Source organism: Lagenorhynchus albirostris, chromosome 2 (genome assembly GCF_949774975.1).
Source record: "Lagenorhynchus albirostris chromosome 2, mLagAlb1.1, whole genome shotgun sequence".
NCBI classification, from domain to species: Eukaryota; Metazoa; Chordata; class Mammalia; order Artiodactyla; family Delphinidae; genus Lagenorhynchus; species Lagenorhynchus albirostris.
Window position 1 is genome coordinate 161,644,658 of NC_083096.1, and position 15,294 is coordinate 161,659,951.

Sequence of the window (15,294 nt, forward strand, 5' to 3'; positions counted from 1 at the left end):
GCACTGTCCTCAAAATATATCCAGACTTGCTACTACTTCTGCCAGCTCCATCACTAGCTCCTGGTCTAAACCATCATTATCTCAGCTGGCATTATTGCTGTAGGATCCTAATGGTATTCCTGTTTCTGTTCACGGATGCTCAGTCTAGTCTCAATCCAGCAGCCAGAGGAATCCTTCTAAACTTCAGATCGTATTACCCCCTGCTGAAAACTTTCCCTGGCTTTTCAGTTCACTCAGAGTAAAACTAAAATCCTGACAGTCTTTTGCCCTCTTTCCCTTGACCTCTCTGAACTACCAATTTTCCATTGCTCACCCTGCTCCAGGCACACTGGCTTCCATGCTCCTGCCATAAAGCCTTTGCATTTGCTGCTCCCCCTACGGATTTACTCTTCTTCCAAATGTTCACATGGTTTACACACTCAACTCCTCCCAACCTCTGCTCAAGTATCACTTTTTCCGTGAAAGCTTTCTTGACGAGCCTGTTTTAAATTGCAATACCCTGTGCTCACTAGCCCACATTGCTGCTTTGTTTTTCTCCATAGCACATACCACCATCTATATGTTTTACTTGTTTCTGCCTTCCCTCCCTCCTTTCTGCCCCTCCTTCCCACTAGAACACAAGCTCCATTGTTTATTTTGTTCAATCCTGTTTTATCAGTGCATAGAACAGTGCCTGGCACATAGTATTTTTTGAGTAAATGAGTAAGCTGGAAAACTGAAGAGATTTGGGGATTATTAATAGTGAACTTGTTCTTCTGTCTGACAAGTAAGAATATCAGCCCAGGTTTCTTTGAATTGCCCAAGCCTAGGCTTAATGTCCAAGACCATAATCAAAACTACTTTGCTTAATAACTGTACCCTGCAGGGTTTTGGGAAAGCTTAGTTCAGTCATTCATTCATCAAACTAGAAACTGGGAAAACAGTGTAGAATTACACTGGTAAGATTCCAGCACTCACAGAGCTTTTCTAGTGGCAGGCCAGGGGAAACAAAATGTAAACAAACACATAAGGAAGGTAATTTCAGATAGTGATAGGTGCTGTGAGAGAATACAGCAGGGTTGATGGAATGCAGAGGGAGGTAGGGTGCTGCTTGAGCTTGAGTGTTCCAGGAAAGACTTTCTGGAGAGGAAACATTTGAAAGGAGCCACACATAGGAAGATCTAGGGGAAGGGGGTTCCTGTCAGGGGCAACAAGAAGTGTAAAAGATCCTGAGGCAGAAATTAGTTTAATGTGTTTGAACAGTTAAAAGTTGGGTATAGGGCTTCCCTGGTGATGCAGTGGTTGAGAATCCACCTGCCAATGCAGGGGACACAGGTTTGAGCCCTGGTCCAGGAAGATCCCATATGCTGCGGAGCAACTAAGCGCACGCGCCACAACTGCTGAGCCTGCGCTCTAGAGCCCATGAGCCACAACTACTGAGCCCGCATGCCACAAGTACTGAAGCCCACGCGCCTAGAGCACGTGCTCCACAACGAGAAAAGCCACTGCAATGAGAAGTCGCGTACCGCAACAAAAAGTAGCCCCTGCTCACGGCAACTAGAGAAAGCCCGCACGCAGCAACGAAGACCTAACGCAGCCAAAAATAAATAATTTAATTAATTAATTAATTTTTAAAAAATGATGTAGGACAATGATAAGACAAAAATATGGGCACTCAGCCTAAGAAATGAGGTCAAACTTGAAAGGAGGCAAGCAGGCAACTGAGCGCTCGAATTTAAAAACTAACTAAATAAAAGTTGGGTATGGGATGGGAGCACAGTGAGGGAGGAAGAGAGTTAGTATAACAGATAGACACTGGAAACTTCAGCAGGAGAGTATAAAATTGGAGACATAAGTTATGTGCGAAGAGTTGTCATTCTCTAAATCAGGAGAAATACACTCAATCAGTTTCCCTTGTCTTCTCCTTATACTCCCCATTCCCTGACCTTTCAGTCTCCTTTGCCTGTATGTAGTGACTACTCTGTACTTCTCTCTTTTGTTTAGGGGCCTCCAAGATGTTCCTCCCTTCAAGCCCCAATCATGCTTCTCTCAGGACATGAAGGGGAAGTGTATTGCTGCAAGTTTCACCCCAATGGATCCACTTTAGCATCTGCAGGATTTGACCGACTGATATGTAAGGCATAGTTTTTGAATCTGGAGTAATTGCTGCCTGCCAAATAGTGATTACTTTTTAAAACCTTCAGTGCCATAGAGAGTATAAGTCTAAGTTGGTCACATAACAAACTATGTGGCTAATATGCTAAAATAGGGTCATGAAAATGCTGAATGATTTTGGGTGGAGAACTCAGGGTCCATGTGGTAAATACAGAAGGAATTACGTTACCAGTTGGAAAGTGAGTCGCTCTAGTTTGAGAACATTGTCCTCATGGAGGCAAATCTCGAGCTGATTTAGCAAGACTGGAGATCTAGGCTTAACAGGCTAATGAGAGTAAAGAGGAGAGAGATAACTTTTTCCCAAAGATATTGAGGCTCTCCTCTTGATCCATTCCCTCAGAATCTTAGCATTTGGAAAGGAAGGAGGGAGTCCTGACGTGGCAACTCACTTGGATAATCTACCTGTCCGTCAATAGGATCTGCTACCTGATTCTCAGCTACTAGTCAAGAAGAGTCTTTTGGCTCTTTGCTTATAACTGTGCCTCAGGGTGGATGATGTCTGCTTTGATTTTGGTGTTCTGGTTCTGTGTTCCTTAAACTTACTAGTGGCCAAGTCTCTGGAAGGCATAAGGATCTTTGCAGAACATACTTGAACTACTGATTTGCTTAATTTCATTGAACAAACTAGAAACAGTTTTATCAGCAGGAAAATAAGTCTAAATACCTTATTGTGTATAGAGTGTTCCTTAATAACACTCATCAAACTTCACTCTGTGCTGGACCAAGCTCCCTAAGGATTGGAACTGTGTCTATTCATTTACCTTATTTTACTCCAGCACCTGGCATAGGTATTTAGTACATTTGCAATGAGTGAATGTAGTATAAAGTCGTTCTCCTATGACCTTCAAGTCAGTTGCAGCTTCCAGAGTTTCCCATAAGTACCGTCATTTTGCAGTCTGCTTCTACTCATAGCAGACAGTAGCTGTGAGTGCCAACTTTTTAAAAGTACAGGAGAAACACTTAAGATTTAAAAAATTATAGCCATTAACTAAAATGTTTTTATTTTATGCAATGTGAAAATATTGCATTATTTTTGTTTTAATGTGAAGAAAATTGATCTAGCTAATAGAACTAATAGTGTTCCAAAGGAGTATAATTTCAGAACTGTTGTTCTAGTGAATTCATAAGTACCCTTTCCATGGCCAATAGTGAGTTTTCTTTTGCCTAGTAATGCTCACAGAACCCCTGTCGCCCTAACAGTGTTGTGGAATGTCTATGGTGACTGCGATAACTATGCTACATTGAAGGGACACAGTGGAGCAGTGATGGAACTGCATTATAACACAGACGGCAGGTGAGTATTCTGCATAGTGGGTGACAACTGCTTCTTATAGTAATTCTTGGCATCCTTTCACATTTCATCCCTGAGTTTTCTCTCAGGAGACTGTGCTGTCAAAAACTACTGCGTTTTATGGACTTGAAGACACGGGGAAGAGGAAGGGTAAGCTGGGACAAAGTGAGAGAGTGGCATGGACACATATACACTACCAAATGTAAAATAGATGGCTAGTGGGAAGCAGCCACATAGCACAGGGACATCAGCTCGGTGCTTTGTGTCCACCTAGAGGGGTGGGATAGGGAGGGTGGGAGGGAGACGCAAGAGGGAGTAGATATGGGGATATATGTTTATGTATAGCTTATTCACTTTGTTATACAGCAGAAACTAACACACCATTGTAAAGCAACTATACTCCAATAAAGATGTTTAAAAAGAAAAAAATCTGCGTTTTGGACAACCACTTTATTATCCTATCGCTGTAACCCAAGTAAGGTGTTATTGTTCCATGTAGGCATTTATAGACATATCACCTCTATCTAACATATCAACATCGCAGAAAAAAAAATTTTAAGACATAAAATGTAATTTACATATATAAAAATTAGCGACTTTTATTATAAAAGTAATAATAAAATAATCTATTTCAAGAAAACTCGAAAAAAAAGCAGGAATATGACCAAATAGCCCACGTTTTTACCACTCCAAAGATAATCACTGTTAATATTATGATATGTTTTTCTCAAGCCTTTTTCCTATTCAAAACAGTTTGGTTTTTTTGTATATATTAGAACTACTTGTGGGAGTTCCCTGGCAGTCCAGTGGTTAGGACTCAGCGCTTTCACTGCCGTGGCCTGGGTTCAGTCCTGGTCGGGGAACTAAGATCCCCCAAGCCACGCAGCGCAGCCAAATTTAAAAAAAAAGAACTACTTGTACAATCTTGTCTGCTGCTTTTTACCCTTAACGTTATTCACCTGTCATGTCTGTTTACTATAACATACTATTTATTATAAATATTTTAACAATTGCATAACTTCAGAATAACTACAGATAATATAAAAATGTGGTTATACAAAGTTAGTTAATCCCATTCAGTATTTCAGTAAACATTTATTGTTTTACAGCTCTGACCCCTAAAAATTTTAGGGTTCCCTGAACAACTGGGTGCATAGCCTTGTATAAATTTTTCCTATTTGAGTAAAGAAAGCATTGTAAATTCAATTATAACTTAGAAATCAGCCTCAGAGACAAAACCTTTTGAGTTTTAGAGAAAGAGAGTTACCAAGCCATTGGGTCAGGAATTGCTACAGTGTGTCTCACCTCTACAGCAGGGAGTGATTAAACATTTCCAAGTGGAAGGATATGTAAAGTGTTGTATATCAAAAAGGAGGGAAAGATTGAGAAGACTGCTGTATTAGATGTGTAATGTGGGAACTGACAGGGAAATTTTTTTTACATTTCGTAGAGCAGACCTTATAACTGGGTCTAGAGCATGATTAGGATTTTGTTATGTAAGGTGAGGCATTCCAGCATCAGGTGCCAAGCTGTCAGAGCACATGTTAGTGATCTTGAAAACTGGCACGTTTTGGCAAGTGGAGAAGATAGATTGCTATTCCTTGTCTTCACTTATTTTTTTGTTCTTCCTCTCACCTTCTAGTATGCTCTTCTCAGCATCCACAGATAAAACTGTGGCGGTGTGGGATAGTGAAACAGGCGAGAGAGTTAAAAGACTGAAGGGGCACACTTCCTTTGTGAATTCCTGTTATCCGGCCAGGAGGGGTCCCCAGCTTGTCTGCACTGGCAGTGACGACGGTACAGTCAAGGTGGGTGTTGTCTGTCTGTGTGTTGAGGGTTTCTGAAGTGACATAATGTGAATCTTATCTTGTCTTCCCACCTGTGCTTTACCCTCCTCTCCACAACTTTGTTTCATCAGACATTTCCCAAAACAGACACTATTTAAAATATGTTTAAAATAATAAGCAGTTAAGGGTTTTTTCTTTTTTTAGGTATCATATAGAATAATATTACAACTGTTGAACCATTGTGACTTGGAATAAAGTGGACCACCATCCAAGAATAATTGGATTCTTGACTTAGCTGTTTACTTAATTGTGTGACCATAGGCAGTTCACTTTTCTGATCCTCAGCTTATCAGTCTTCAGAACACTGACAATAATATACATGTCTTACAAGACTGTTGTGTAATTATAGTCAGTATAATAAAAAAGTTTTATATACTGACTATACAGTACGTGGTTTTAGTAACAGGATGGGGTATTAAAAGTCATTTAGTCCAATGATTGCTGACCTGTATGCATATCAGAATTACGTGAAGAACGTGCTAAAAATACCCAGATTCTGGTTTAGTAGGTCTGGAATGGGATTTTTTTTGTTTTGTTACTGGGTATTTGTTGCTGCAGGTGGGCTTTCTCTAGTTGCGGGGAGCAGGGGCTACTGTTCATTGCAGTGCGTGGGCTTCTCATTGCGGTGGCTTCTCTTGTTGTGGAGCATGGGTTCTAGGTGTGTGGGCTTCAGTAGTTGTGGCACGCGGGCTCAGTAGTTGTGGCGCACCGGCTTAGTTGCTCCGCAGCATGTGGGATCCTCCCAGACCAGGGCTCGAACCCGTGTCCCCTGCATTGGCAGGCGGATTCTTAACCACTCTGCCACCAGGGAAGTCCCAAGACTTTATTTTTTTTAGAGCAGTTTTAGGTTCACTGCAAAGTTGAGGGAAAGGTACAGAGATTTCCTGTATATCCACTGCCCCCACCATGGATAGCTTCCCCCACCAGAGTGGTACCTTTGTTACAACTGATGAACCTACATTGACATGTCATTATCACCCAAAGTCCATAGTTTACATTAGGGTTCACTTTTAGTGGTGTACATTCTGTGGGTTTGGACAGATGTGTAATGACATGTATCTGGCACTATGGTATCATACAGAGTATTTCAACTGCCCTAAAAATCCTTTATGTTCCACCTATTCATTCCTCTCAACCCCAGGGAACCACTGATCTTTTTGCTGTCTCCTTAGTTTTGCCTTTTCCAGAATGTCATATATAGGTAGACTCGTAAAGTGTATAGACTTTAAAGATTGGCTTTTTTCACCTAGTAATATGCATTTAAGATTCCTCCGTGTTTTTTCATGGCTTAATAGTGCATTTCTTTTCAGTGCTGAATAATATTCCATTGTTGGATGTACCACAGTTTATTTATCCATTCACCTACTGAAGGACATCTTGGTTGCTTCCAAGTTTTGGCAATTATGAATAAAGCTGCTCTAAACATCTGTGTGTAGGTTTTTGTGTGGACCTAAGGTTTTAACTCTTTGGGTAAATACTAAGAAGCACAATTGCTGGATTGTGCAGTAAAGGTTTTGTAAGAAACTGCCAAACTGTCTTCCAAGGTGGCTGCACCATTTTTTCTTCCTACCAGCAATGAATGAGTGTTCCTTTGTTCCCCATCCTTGTCTGCATTTGGTGTTGTTAGTGTTTCAGATTTTGGCCTTTCTAATAGGTGTGTAGTAGTATCTTACTTTTTGTTTTACTTTGCATTTTCCCAATGATATATGATGTAGAACATCTTCTTTTTTCCAGTTTTATTGAGAATAATTGACATACATCACTGTACAAATTTAAGGCATGCAGCAAGATGGTTCGATTTACATATATTGTGAAATGATTATCAGTAGATTTGACCAACATCCATCTTCTCATATAGATACAACAAAAAGGAAAAAAACGGGAAAATTTTTTTCTTGTGATGAGAGCCCTTAAGATATACTGTCTTAACTTTTCTATATATCGTATAGCAGTGTTAGCTATAGTCATCATATTGTACGTTACATCCCTAGTACTTATGTATCTTATAACTAGAAATTTGTACTTTCTACCACCTTCCTCCAATTCCCACTTCTTCTACCCTCCTCCTCTGGTAACACAATGTTGAGCATCTTTGCATATGTTTATTTGCCATCTGTGTACTTCTTTGGTGAGGTATCTGTTAAGTTCTTTAGCTCAATTTTTGATCTGGTTGTTTGTTATTGTTTTGTTTTTTAATAAATTTATTTATTTATTTTTGGCTGCGTTGGGTCTTCATTGCTGCATGCGGGCCTTCTCTAGTTACGGAGAGCGGGGGCTACTCTTCGTTGTGGTGCGTGGGCTTCTCATTGTGGTGGCTTCTCGTTGCAGAACACAGGCTCTAGGCACGCGGGCTTCGGTAGTTGTGGTATGCAGGCTCAGTAGTTGTGGCTCATGGGCTCTAGAGCGCAGGCTCAGTAGTTGTGGCACACGGGCTTAGTTGCTTCACGGCATGTGGGATCTTCCCAGACCAGGGCTCGAACCTGTGTCCCCTGCATTGGCAGGCGGATTCTTAACCACTGTTCCACCAGGGAAGCCCGTGTTTGTTATTGTTGAATTTAAGAGTTCTTTACTGTGTTTTGGATAATAGTCCTTTAACAGATGTGTCTTTTGCAAATATTTTCTCAACAGTCTGTAGCTTGTCCTCTAATTTTCTTGACATTTTCTTTCACAGGGAAGTTTTTAATGTTAATGAAGTTCAGCTTATCAATGATTTCTTTCATAGATTGTGCCTTTGGTGTTATATCTAAAAGTCATCACCATACCCTAGGTCACCTAAGTTTTCTTCTGTGTTACTTTCTAGGAGTTTAATATTTTACATATAGGTCTGTGATCTATTTTGAGTTAATTTTTGTGAAAGGTGCAAAAAAATATTCATTTTTTTTTAACATGTGGACATACAGTTGTTCCAGCACCATTTGTTGAAGAAACTGTCTTTGCTCCATTGTATTGCCTTTGCTCCTTTGTCAAAGATCAATTGACTGTATTTATGGGGGTCTATTTCTAGGCCTTTTATTCTCTTCCATTGATCTATTTGTCAGTTCTTTTGCCAATATCACACTGTCTTGATTACTAGCTTTATAGTAAATCCTGAAGTTGGGTAGTGTCAGTCCTCCAGCTTTGTTGTCCAATATTGTATTGGCAAGTTGGGGTCTTTTGCCTTTCCAGATAAACTCCAATTTGTTGATATCCGTGAAGTAACTTACTGGAATTTTGGTTGACATTGCATTGATCAGTATGATTGATCTATAGATCAAATTGGGAAGAACTGACATCTTGACAATGCTGAGTCTTCCTACCTGTGAACATGGAATATCTCTCCATTTATTTCGTTCTACTTTGATTTCATTCATTAGAGTTTTTAAGTTTTCCGCATAGAGATCGTGTACAGATTTTGTTACATTTACACCTAAGTATTTCTCTTTTTTTGGATGCTAATGTCAATGGTATTGTGTTTTTTAGAATCAGAATGTTAAATGTGTTCCTCAAGTGATTTGATGTAGCAGGTATGACATTTTGGGAGCCACTGATCTCCTCCAGCATCCTCACTTTACAGATGAGGAAAATGAGGCCTAGAAATAGTAACCTACTTCAGGGGCACACAGGACACGCTGCTTTGTAGTACCATTTTATTCTTTCTTTGGCACTAGTTTTTGACTCTGGATTTTTTTTTTTAATGATTAAACAGGGAGGGATTTCAAAGGAGAACATCTGAGAAATCACACTCAACTTGTGATTGTTTGTTGCTTTTTTAAATGAATTTGCTTTTTTTTCATAATTAAAGGTGGTGACACTCACCTACTGGATTATCTGCTTTGAGATGTTTTCTACTAAATGGTCTTGTAATAAACAATCACTTGGGCCCCTTGATGCTTGGCTGAGAGTCTGTGGCTTAGGAATAACTACCAGAGGTCTTTTTGTTTTGTTTTGTTTTGTTTTTGTTTTTTAATAGGTTTATTTTCCTTTTTGTTGAGAGAATTATAGATTCTCATGCTGTTCTAAGAGATAATACAGAGATCCCATTTACTCTTCACCCAGTTTTCAGCAACGTTAACTTGTCTCATAACTATAAAAGGTGACATTGCTATGATCCCTCAATCTTGTTCAGATTTCACAAGTTTCGCATGAAATTCCCAGAGATCTTAACGTAGGTGTACTATAGTTGGAGAGACCTAACAGCTGATTTGCTAATTGGCATTTCAAAAGGCAGAGGCAAGAGTGCCCTAATGAATTTTGTTAACAAACATTTATTGAGGGCTTGCTATGGTAACCATCTAGGAACTTATTCTTTTCTCTTTTTTTGACTGTGGTGGGTCTTAGTTGTGGCACGTGGGATCTTTGTTGCGGCATGCAGCATCTTTTAGTTGCAGCATGCAGGATCTAGTTCCCTGACCAGGGATCAAATGTGGGCCCCCCTGCATTGGGAGCGTGAAGTCTTAACCCTGGACCACTAGGGAAGTCCTTAGGAACTTATTCTTGTTTAGTTTCACCTTTTCTTCTTTTATCTTTTCTCTGACTTTGTTTCATTTTGTCTTTGTGCTCATATTTATCTTTCCATCTCTCCTTAGCTTTTTCTTTTTCTACTACCTTCCATTGTATACGTTCTTTTCTTTTCTACTCTTTCCTTCTTTCAGTTTCTTGCTTCTCTTCTCCCTTAATTAAACATGGTTTGAAATAATCATACTCAAGGCAGTATTTATTTTCAAGGCAGTATTTTTTAAATGTGCAATATATCACATTACTTAAAGTGACTTTTTAACCAGTTCTTTATTTTTAATTTCAATATATTATTTATATAATTATTGCTTCATTGAACAGCCTTTTACATATGCCTTTTAGTTACTTGCCAAGTTGGAATGCTTTATTGTTGCTTTCTGTTGCTAGGTTTATAACTATAGGAGTTTAATAACTTGTGCTTATCTAAGAAGGAATATGTCATGTTTCTTATTTGTCAGAGTTCTCAACAGAAAGCAGAGGTTTCAATAACTCTTGTATTTTTCAGTCTAGAAGTGGTATCCTCAGCATTGTCCATACCAGTCTTTTCAAACCATTTTCAGCAATCCATTCTTTCTTCTAATGAAGCAATTAAGTGAAATCATATATGTTATTCCCTTTTACAAACAATTCAAGTCCTGGTACCATTACATAGACCGAAGTAGGAAAGGTGTTTGGGTTAGAGGTGGGGATAGGCCAAAGTGTCCCAGAGTGGTGTGTCAGAACCCAAGTGAGATGAAAGGAGAGCATCCACACTGGATGGGGGAGTATCCGCATCCAGTGTAGGGAGATGGAAACTGCATAGGGTAAGGAGGGCATCCACACAGCACGAGGTAGATGGCCCAATGTGGGGAACCGGAGGGAGGAGCCCAGCATGGAGAGTCAGTGCCGTAGCAGGGTCAAAGAGTCATCTACACGTTGGTGTGGGGGAGACAGTGGGTGTCAGAGCCTGAGTTGAGGGTGCACACACAGGGTGGGAGCAGTTCAGGTAGGGAGTCTGAGTCTGAGCAGACTCAGACAAGGATGGAGTCCCTGAGGAAGGGCAGCCTGGAAAGTGGTATTAGAGCCAGAGCAGAGTGAAGAGAGCGTTCACACAGAGGGGTCACCCAAATGGGGTGAGGAGGGGTTTCACATAGAATCAGCCCAGAATGGGAGTCACATTCAAACAGGGAAAGAGGACATCCATGCAGGAGACAGCTGGAAGAGGATGTAGGAGATTGGTTACATACAGGAAGCCTGATCAAATAAGTAAATATAATAAGTATAATGGGGGGCAGATTTCTCACTGTCAGAGAAAGGATTTATCAATACAGAAAGAGAAAACTAAAATGCATCTTGTGTTGTCAGTATCGAATTCAGAGTATCAGTGTGAGCTCACGACATTCAATATATAAACAGATAAGTGTAGGGAAAAAAATTAGATGTAAATGTGTGTTTGTAGATGTATGTGTGTGCACCTATGTATGCATATATTGCTTAACTGTCCACTTAGAGGGTCTAGGAACAACAACACCCCAAAACCAATGAGCACATCTACTATATAGGTCTTGGCCTTTAAATACCATTTTCCACTAAAAGGGCTCCTTATTTCAGGTCTGGGCAGGGAAAGTACACGGTGGGCCTAGAATGTCTTATGCAAAAAAGCTTGCCAGAGGAATCTCTTAAATGATCAAATTGAATGTTATGGGAGTTCCCTGGTAGTCTAGTGGTTAGGATTCAGCACTTTCACTGCCATGGCCTGGGTTCAATCCCTGGTCGGGGAACTGAAATACTGCAAGCCATGTGGTGCAGCCAAAATTTAAAAGAAAAAAAAATGTTTTGAATGTTTTTAGTAATGGGACAAATGAAAATTGTGAGCCACTCGATAGGATACAATGAAAATACAACATCACTTCAGTATAGTCCTGCCAAATAACTTGAATCTAATCATGAGAAAACATCCGACACACAAATTGAGGAACATTACTGTCCTATAATTTTGCGAAACGTCAAGGTTATGAAACTCCAGGAAAGTCTAAGAAACTCTTCCTGGCTGAAGGAGACTAAAGAAACATGACAGCTAAATTTAACATATGGGGACTTCCCTGGTGGTCCAGTGGCCAAGACTCTGCACTCCCAATGCAGGGGGCCCGGGTTCGATCCCTGGTCAGGGAACTAGATCCCACATTTTGCAACTAAGAGTTCGCGTGCTGCAACTAAAGATCCCGCGTGCCGCAACTAAGACCCGGCGCAGCCAAATAAATACATAAGTATTTACAAATAAATAAATAAATAAATTCAACATATGATTCTGAACTGAATCCTTTTGCAATAAAAGACCCTATTGGGACAAGTGGTGAAACTTGAATAAGATCTGAGGATGATAGTAATGTATGGGTGTTAGTTTCTTGATTCTGATGGTTGTGTTGAGATTACGTAGGAGAACATCTTGTGAGACAAGCGCACTAAATATACTAAAGTATTTAGGAGTGTCAGGGCATTAGGTCAGCAACTCAAATGATTTAGGCAAAAAAATGTTCTCGTTTACAATTTTTTTGGTAAGTGAATATTTCAGAATAAAATAATCTTTTAAAAATTTTGATTGTCTGGAACTAAAATTCTGAAATATTTGAATCAAGCTTTAAGTGGCTATCATAGCTTTTACGATAAAGACAGATTGATTTGACCTGAGTAGAGAATATTTGTTAAGACAGAGATTGTAGTAAGTCTGGTAAGATGTGAGAGCTAGATTATCAAGACCTTGAATTCCAAGCTAAGAGGTTTGGACTTCATTCTATAGCCAGAGAGTTTGATGGGTAAGGATTGGCTGTTGGGTCTCTAGAAGAGGAGTGAAGCAGTCTTTTTGCATCATCGATCTGAGTAACACTAAGCCTTTTTTAGTTCATGTTTCCATCAATGAAGTAGAAACTACTTTTCATCCTAAACCATGAGAATTGGAAAGAAGAGGTATCTTGGCACAGGGACAACTCATATTCTACTTGTTTACCACAGGATTGAATTTAAACCCCTGGCCTTTACTATGATTCCATGGTTGATTTCTTTTTTTTATGACAACCCTTTAAAACCTAGAACGGGGGCTTTCATGGTGGCGCAGTGGTTGAGAGTCCACCTGCCAATGCAGGGGACACGGGTTCGTGCCCTGGTCTGGGAAGATCCCACATGCCGTGGAGCGGCTAGGCCCATGAGCCATGGCCGCTGAGCCTGCGCGTCCGGAGCCTGTGCTCCGCAGCAGGAGAGGCCACAGCAGTGAGAGGCCCGCGTACCGTAAAAAAAAAAAAAATTAAAACCTAGAACATAGTCACCCCAAAGTCTTTCTCTTCTGAATGAAATGACCCATACTCTTAAGACATTTCCTCATGGTTCTTCTCAAGTCTGTCAGTCATTTACTGAACCATATTTAAGGACCTACTATCCACACTTTAAAAATGTAGACCCATGTTGTATTGTAAGTTTATTATTTAAAAAAAAATAGAAACCAATTGGTTAGTTGGAGTATGAGAATCTAGAGTTGTTATACCTAATCTTCATCTTTCTTCCTCTTCTATTATTAATGAATCAAGCCCCCATTAAAAGTAAGTGTTGGGAATTCCCTGGTGGTCCAGTGGTTAGGACTCCACGCTCTCACTGCGGAGGGCCCGGTTGCAATCCCTGGTCAGGGAACTAAGTTCCCAGGAGCTGCGAGGGATGTCCAAAAAAAAAAACAGAACTAAAAAAAAATGTTAATTTTTTTAAACAAGCATATATTACTTTAGTTATTATAAGGAATGAGCGCACGTTTTGGAACTTTTAAATTAATGCAATGTTAACGTAATAGAATCAAACGGTACTAAAATCTAGTCCTCATTTTGCTGTTGACTTCCTAGGTATTCTTCATCAAGTCATTTCCTTCTTTGAGCTTTAGTTTCCTCATCTAGGTAGTTTATGCGCAGTAACTTAAATATTTTTATCACAACCAACATTAAGGAATACATTTTATACTATGGTCTAGTATATATTCCTTTCAGTATGTCTTATATGTGAATGAACCAACCCATTCTATATGTGACATTCTCTGATATCTCCCATAATTTTTTTAATTGAGGTAAAATTCACATGAAATCCACTGTTTTAACCTTTAAAAAGTGTACAATTCAGTGGCTTTTAGTACATTCACAGTGTTGTGTGACCATCACCACAATCCCATACCAGAACATTTCCATCATCCCCCAAAAGAATCCCCATACCCATTACGCAAGTCATTACTTTTCCTCTGCCTTCCAGCTCCTGGCAACTACTAATCTATTTCTGTCTCTATGGGTTTGCCTATTCTGGACATTTCATATAAATAGAATCATACGGTATGCGGCCTTTTGTGTCTGGTTTCTTTCACTCAGTGTATGGTTTCAGGGTTCATCCATGTTGTATTGTTATCAGTACTTCATTCCTTTTTATGGCTAAATAATATTCCACTGTATAGCTATACCATCTTTTGCTTATCCATTCCTCGGTTGATGGATATTGAGTTGTTTCTACTTTTTTACCTATCATGAACAATTCTGCTACAAACATTCATGTACAAGTTTTTGTTTGAACAACTGTTTTCGTTTCTCTTGGGTATATATCTCGGAGTGGGACTGCTGAGTCATATGGTAACTCTTTGTTTAATAAGGAACGTCCAGACTTTTCCATAGCAGCCACATCATTTTATATTCCCAACAGCAATGTGTAAGGGTTCTAATTTCTCCACATTGTCACCAATACTTGTTATTTTCTGTGTTTGTGTGTTTTAATTATAACCATCCTAGTGAGTGTGAAGTGATACCTAATTATTGTTTTGACTTGCATTTCCCAAATAATTTGTGATATTGAGCATCTTTCTATGTGCTTATATCTTCTAAAGAGAAATGTTTACTCGGGTCCTTTTGCCCATTTATTAATTGGGCTCTTTGTGGTTTTGATGCTAAATTATAAGATTATTTATATTTATTTATAAATCTTATAAATTATAAGATTTATTTATTCTGGATACTAGACCTTTATCAGATATATGTTTTGCAAATATTTTCTCCCACTGTTGGTTGTCTTCTCATTTTCTTGATAAATATCCTTTAATGTACAAAAGTCTTTAATTTTTATGAAGTCTGATTTATCTGTTTTCTTTTGTCACTTGTGCTTTTGGTGTCATATCTAATAATTCATTGCCAAATTCAGGGTCATGAAGATTTACCCCTATGTTTCCCTCTAAGAATTTTATGATTTTAGCTTTTACATTTAGGTCTTTGATCCATGTCAAGTTAATTTTTGCATGTGTGAGGTAAGGGTCTACTTCATTCTTTTGCATGTAGTTATCCACTTGTCCCAGCACCATTTGTTGAAAGACTGTTTTTTTCTTCTGTACGGGCAATACTTTTTTGCTTCTTTTCATGCCTCATAATTTTTTGTTGAAAACTGAACGTTTGAATATTATAGTGTGGCAACTCTGGAAATTAGATGCTCTCCAGAGTCTGTTGTTGCTCTTTTTTTTTTTTAATA

General features: G+C 39.2%; 1 protein-coding gene across 5 annotated transcripts in view; it reads left to right on the forward strand.

Annotated features, from left to right (window-relative positions):
- SNRNP40 (small nuclear ribonucleoprotein U5 subunit 40) overlaps window positions 1–15,294 on the forward strand; it is a 37,072-nt gene that overhangs the window by 958 nt on the left and 20,820 nt on the right. For all 5 annotated transcript variants that reach the window (XR_009539018.1, XM_060140767.1, XM_060140768.1 and 2 more), the window contains exons 2-4: window positions 1,984–2,113; window positions 3,355–3,448; window positions 5,088–5,253. Coding sequence is in view for 4 of the 5 variants with exons in the window: in XM_060140767.1 (XP_059996750.1) it covers window positions 1,984–2,113; window positions 3,355–3,448; window positions 5,088–5,253 (390 nt within the window). In the remaining variant the exon portion in view is untranslated. The remainder of the gene's footprint in view (window positions 1–1,983; window positions 2,114–3,354; window positions 3,449–5,087; window positions 5,254–15,294) is intronic.